This window comes from Capsicum annuum, chromosome 9, assembly GCF_002878395.1.
Source record: "Capsicum annuum cultivar UCD-10X-F1 chromosome 9, UCD10Xv1.1, whole genome shotgun sequence".
Taxonomy (NCBI): Eukaryota; Viridiplantae; Streptophyta; class Magnoliopsida; order Solanales; family Solanaceae; genus Capsicum; species Capsicum annuum.
In genome coordinates this window covers 216772514-216779182 of record NC_061119.1, presented here as the reverse complement: position 1 = coordinate 216779182, position 6669 = coordinate 216772514, and the positions used below count along the sequence as shown (strand labels likewise).

The following is a 6669-nucleotide window of genomic DNA, read 5'->3' as shown; positions in this document are numbered from 1 at the left end:
TGAATATATATATATATATATATATTCAAAAAATCTCATCACTTTGATTACTCCTTGTGTGTTCACATTGTTTTTTTCCCCTTTTCCATTCAAACTTCAAATACTTTCACACCTGAAAAAATCTGTGTCTTCTTTACTTATTAATGCAAACTTTTTCCCTTGTCATTTCCTCCTCATCCTCATCGCCTTCTTCATGCTCATCAATCCACGTCCCAAAGTAAAAAAAACTAGCCAACATTGATCACAACTCAGACATGAAACGTGGTCATCATGAGGTTGCTTCTTCTTCTTCTTCTGAGCCTTTACCGCGAAGGTTATGGGTGAAGAACAGGTCGAATGCATGGTGGGAGCAATGCAGTCGACCTGATTTCCCCGAGGAGGAATTCAACAAGGCTTTCCGAATGAGTAGAGCTACATTCGACTATATCTGTTCCGAACTGGAACCGGTCGTAACGAAAAAGGACACAATGCTACGTCTGGCGATACCTGTTCGCCAGAGGGTAGCCGTATGTATATGGAGATTGGCTACAGGAGCACCACTCCGCGAGGTTTCCAAGCGATTTGGGCTTGGTATATCCACTTGTCATAAGCTCGTGCTCGAGGTGTGCACAGCTATAAGAGGTGTGTTAATGGCTAAGTTCGTACAATGGCCTGATGAGACAAAGATGGAGCAGATTAAACGCGAATTTGAAGAGCTGTCTGGGATAGGAAATGTAGGTGGATCAATGTATACCACACACGTACCAATCATCGCGCCAAAGGAAAGTGTCACGAGTTATTTCAACAAATGGCATACAGAGAGGAATCAGAAGACATCCTATTCGGTTACAGTACAAGGGGTGGTTGATTCGCGAGGGGTTTTCACTGATGTTTGCATCGGTTGGCCTGGTTCGATGACGGATGATCAAGTGTTGGAGAAATCAGCCCTATACGAAAGAGCAAACAGAGGAAATTTGAATGACATTTATGTTGTTGGTAGTTCAGGCTATACATTAACAGATTGGATGTTGGTTCCATTTACGCACCAGAATCTAACATGGACACAACATTGTTATAATGAGAAAGTTGATCACATCTCGAAAGTTGCTAAAGAAGCATTTATGAGAATGAAAGGTAGATGGAGTTGTTTACAGAAAAGAACAGAAGTGAAACTTCAAGATCTGCCTGTTGTTTTGGGAGCTTGTTGTGTTTTACACAACATTTGTGAAATGAGAAATGAAGAGTTTAATCAAGAATTAAGGTTTGATTTGTTTGATGATCAAGTTGTTCCACAAAATGTTGTGAAATCAATCAATGCTTTGAAGGTTAGAGATCAAATTGCTCATGAGCTCTTACACCATAGTCATTCTAGCAGCGCGTTGTACTGAAGCTCCTGTTATGAGCGGAGTCCGAGGAAAAGGACAGGTGAACTGAACCTCCTGTTATGCGCGGGGTTCGAGGAAAAGGACGGGTGAACTGAAGTGCAGAGTACGAGGAATTCCCATGATGAAAATCGAAATTATTCAAGATTTTGTTTACTATTTTAGAGGTTGAAAGCAAGTTCTTTCCATGGCTTATTGAAGTCATGTTATAAGAATAACTTATTATTAATTAATCTTCATAGAAGAGGTTTATATATATATATATAGATTTATTTCTTTATCATAGAAATTTTGAAGAAAACAATTGGAATTATTTTCATGCTATGTTATTTTTTTTTAATTTTCTTAGTGCTTGTTGTTTATTTAGCATCGATTATTTTACTATTTGTAACAACCATTGTCCTTTTATCCTTTGTTTTTAGCATTATTTCCACATTAATTTATTTCCTTTGTGATTACTATACTATTTGTAACAACCTTTGTTCTTTTCTTCTTTATTTGATCAGAGGATCTATCGGAAACTGTCCTCTCCAGATTTTATGTGTGGGATCACACTGAATATGTTGTATATCACTCAAACGTTTCTAAAATATTGTCACATTCATATCGAATCTTGCAAAAACGTAATACTTTTACAGAATCCGACACGCACTCGTCGAGCTATTCACCATACTCTTAAATCAAACTCATGTACAAGTCCAATTGTGACATCACTTGTACAAAAGTTTGGATATGTCACTAGATATTGAACCCAACTAACTTTTGAATTGATCTTGTAAGTTACATGCATTTTCATTTGACTTCATTAAATAGCCCAGGTCCCATGGGATGGGTGGGGTGGGGTGGGGGTGGGGGTGGGGACAAGGGGGAGCACATGAGGTTGACTTGCTTCAAGTTTGTTTAACAACTCTCCAAAAAGTTGTCACACTCGTGTCGGATCCTTCAAAAATATATTATTTTTGGAGGATCCGACACGCACCCGTTGGCATGTTTGAAGAGTTCGAGCAACATAGCTGAAAACACTCTCTGACTCCACGCAATTATTAGGTAATTACTTGCGAATAGTAACCGTATCAGAATTTTCATTAAAGAAATTCAAACTATAAACAAGTAAACACACAATAACAAAGATAAACAGACTCAAGACGCAAAGTGATGAGAAACTCTTTGTATTTTCTAATTGAGGTTGATATGTAAAACTAAAAGTATATAATAAATGAATGAAAATAAGCACAAACATTTTTTCATAATTTGAAACGAACATGTCTAATTGGAGTTAAGATATTCAATTGAAACAAAGTTCGCTCCTCCCATGTACCAAGAAGCAAATTAAGAACGTTAAGGATAATGAACTCGTCTATTATAACTTATTGATTTAGTTCGAGCGTATAAATAAAATATCATGATTAAGCCTCTACATTTTCTTTCATATGTAATGGGTGCATCATGATGATATAATAAATAGTATTCTCTTTTTTCTCAATAATTTGTTGACCTTAGACTAGATTGACAGATGTAATTTAATTGAAGTTTACTTAATTTAATAATAAATCCAAAAAGATACTAACTGTTTTGATAGTCAAAGAAATATTTTAGTTTTAAGGATCCAACTGTCATTTGACTGTCTTATTTCTTATTACATAGATGGTCCAAGTACATAGAACAAAAATTTTCCTTATAATAAAAAAGAAAAACATAATTAAATTTTCTCCTGAACTATATGAATAGAAACAGATTTATTTGCTGTTAATAGTTTGGGTCAAATATATTTGTGTCATTCTTAAATAGATTAGATTATTTCTTATTTTCAAATGAGGACAGTAAAATTTGGAACATAAGTCTCATATCTGTATCACAGAATTTAAGTGAATGAGGTTTCATATTCATGAAAAGTCAAATTTGAAAGATTCATATCAAATTCAAATTCAATTTTTTCCTTCTTGTTCTCCAATTTACTCAATCCCCCCGGATAAGAAAGAAGATTAAGAAAGTTGAAGTTATATTTCTATGTTATAAAAATATAATATAAGTCGATATTGAATAAACTATAGTTATCAGTTCATCATACTGCCAAATATCAAACGCAAACTTAAAAATACCGAACCAAAGAGAATTTTGCCGAAGCACTACTTTTACGAGCTTTCGGAATCAAAACTATCGAATAGAAATTTCAAATGTTGCGTTGGATGTGTGGGTTTACTAGGGGTGATAGGGTTCGGAATGAAATTATCCAGGAGAAGTTTGTTCAAGTATGAAGAAAAGAGTGAAGAAGGATCAAGAAGAAGCAATAATAGACTAGTTGTTTTTTTGTTATAGCTATTTTCAGTTAGTTACACTAGTGCTAACGGCTAGTTAGTTAGTTAGTTAGCCTAATCTCTAGCCTATAAATGTATATGACTATACACATTGAAGAATAATGAATACAAGCAGTTACTCTTCTCTCTCAGTTCTCTTTCTTCCTCTCTTCTACAAACACTATCAAACTCTGTACTTCCTCCATTGTCGAATAAACAAGAAGCTTACTGTTATCTAGAATAATTACATGGTATCAAAGCCGTTACTCACTAGAAAACTAGTAGAGCAAGGTCGATTCTAGCGTATTGAATCAAGATCAAGAAGTCTTGAATCAAGGTTTACGAATCTGCAACAATGGTGAATCCAAATGATGCTGTTGATACTACTGAAGCATCCAGAGTTACTCCCAATTCATTGGACTATAATCATCCTCTCTTTCTCAGCCCTTTTGATGTAAGTGGCATACAAATCATCTCTTTTCAATTGACAGGAGTTGAGAACTTCTCAATCTGGTTTAGATCCATGCATATAGCTTTATTAGGGAGAAATAAGTTGGGCATGGTAGATGGAACATGTTCCAAAGATAAGTTCTCAAATGAGTTGAGTAGTCACTGGGAAAGAGTCAATGCAATTGTACTTTCTTGGATCATGAATTCAGTTTCTAAAGAGTTACTTGGTGGAATAATGTATGCATTTGTGGCTAGTGTAGTTTGGAATGAGCTATCTGAAAGATTTAACAAAGTTGATGGGGCAAGAACATTTAATCTGCACAAAGAAATAGCCACATTGTCTTAAGGAACTACTTCAGTGTCTGTGTATTTCTCAAAACTAAAGGATTTATGGGAAGAATTTGAGGCTCTTATGCCTGCACCTGGGTGTGAATGTGAGAAATCAAAAGAATATGTATTGCATCTGCAGAAACTGAAACTGTTTCAGTTTTTTATGGGTCTGAATGAGACCTACACACAAGCAAGGAGTCAAATCTTGCTTATAACCCCTCTCCCAAATGTGAACCAAGCTTATGCAATGATCATAAGTGATGAAAGTCACAAATATGTTGTAAGTCAGGCTGGAATCTTGGGAATGAATCCTGCAGTTAATGCTAAGAACCTTAAGATAGCCATGTATGCAAGAAATGGTCCAGGTGGAAACAACAACCAGACATTCAAGAAAAATTTCAATCTGTAATGTGATTTCTGCAAATTGAAGGGGCACACTAAGGAAAACTGCTGGAAGTTGGTTGGATATCCTGAAGATTACAAGGCCAAGAAGAAGTTCAAACATGAAGGAACCAACTCAGCTTACAATGTGTCTGTGGATCTTCATGAGTGTGCAATGGATCAGAATGGTTATGATCAGTGTGTAGGTCAATACTCTCATTCTAAGTCTATGCAGAATTGGGCTACTAAAGATGCAGGGTAGGCTCTAGTATCTAAGAGTCGGCTGGAGCAACTGATTCAGATGGGAAAGGCTGCATTCACTAAGGAACAATATGAGCAAATCTTGCAAATGATCAACAAAAACAACTCTGGCAACACACTTTGTGATTGTGCAAATGTAACAAGTGCAGGTATTTCTGCTTATTTAGCCTCTTTTGATTCTCAAAAATGGATCATAAATACTGGTGCTACTAACCATATGGTTGGGGACTCAAATCTATACTTAACAAGAGTGTTACAAAGTTGGACAAACCAAAGAAGGTATATCTACCAAATGGTGACACTACAATGGTCACTCATGTGGGAACTAGTTGCTTGTCAGAAAGCAATAACATTACAGATGTCTATCACATTCCACAGTTTACATGTAGTCTTCTATCAGTGTCACAAGTGACTAAGGAGTGTAATTGCTCAATGAATTTCTTTCCTCATTTTTGTGTTTTCCAGGATTTTTGTACTGGAAAGGTGAGGGGGATTGGTAAGCTTGATGGAGGACTATATGTGCTTAGAGATCAGTCAAGGAAAGAGGTTGCAGTAGCAACTAAAGCAACTAGTAAACCAACTATGGAAAGAACTCAGGCTGAGGTAGATTTGTGGCATCAAAGGTTGGGACATGCATCAACAAATATGCTAAAGAGAGTTATATCTCAGGAGGTCCAAGTGATAGAAGATAGACTAAAATAATGTAGTATCTGTCCTAGTGCTAAACAAATTAGATTGCCTTTTCTGCCTACTAGTAGTCAAAGTACATGTTGTTTTGATCTTGTGCACATGGATGTGTGGGGACCGTACAAAGTACAAACTATAAATATTAACAGATACTTTCTAACAGTGGTTGATGATTTCTCAAGATTTAGTTGGATATTTTTGTTAAAGCTTAAGTCTGATGTATGCATTCAAATACAACACTTCCTTGTGTATGTCAAAACTCAGTTTGAAAAGACTATCAAAGTAATAAGGACTGACAATGAAACTGAGTTTGTCAACTCAGTATGTAAGAAAATGTTTCAAGAACATGGCATAGTACAACAAACTACATTTCCATATTCCCCTCAGCAAAATGGTGTTGCTGTAATACCCCAGGAAATTTTTCGTTGAAATTTTGTGCGTAAACGTGTTGGGTTCTATCTTCCAGAATGAATTATAAATTTTTCATGTGAAATGTCTTAGATTATGAACCACCATTGCGTAGAGTATCGAATAAGCTTTCCAACGATATATGGATCATCCAAAACGGACACCCGAGCGACGAGTTATGAACATTTTGATCGAACTGTAAATAGTAGAAACAGTAAAACGTGCAGGAAAAAGTACTGAGGCCTGACGTATTTTTTCTCCAACTTTGAACGATCATAACTCCTTGTGCATAATGATCTGTGTGATCTACTATATATCAACGGAAGCTCTGCGAGTCCTCTTTCCAATGAAATTGGTTTCATTCAATTTGTCTATCGGAGAAAAAAGTTATGGTCGATCTACTTCAGCCTATCAAAAGTGAATTTTTGGGTCAACTTCAAACGATCATAACTCATCATACACAATAATCTGGGTGAGATACTATATATCAACAGAAA

The 6669-nt window shown here is 35.9% G+C and overlaps 1 protein-coding gene across 1 annotated transcript; it reads left to right on the top strand.

Annotated features, from left to right (window-relative positions):
• Positions 1 to 35: 35 nt before the first annotated feature.
• On the top strand, positions 36 to 1683 carry LOC107840921 (protein ANTAGONIST OF LIKE HETEROCHROMATIN PROTEIN 1). The gene has a single exon (XM_016684872.2). It carries the CDS (start codon positions 255 to 257, stop codon positions 1365 to 1367), a length of 1113 nt encoding a protein of 370 aa, XP_016540358.2. The 5' UTR covers positions 36 to 254; the 3' UTR covers positions 1368 to 1683.
• The last annotated feature ends 4986 nt before the right edge of the window (positions 1684 to 6669 follow it).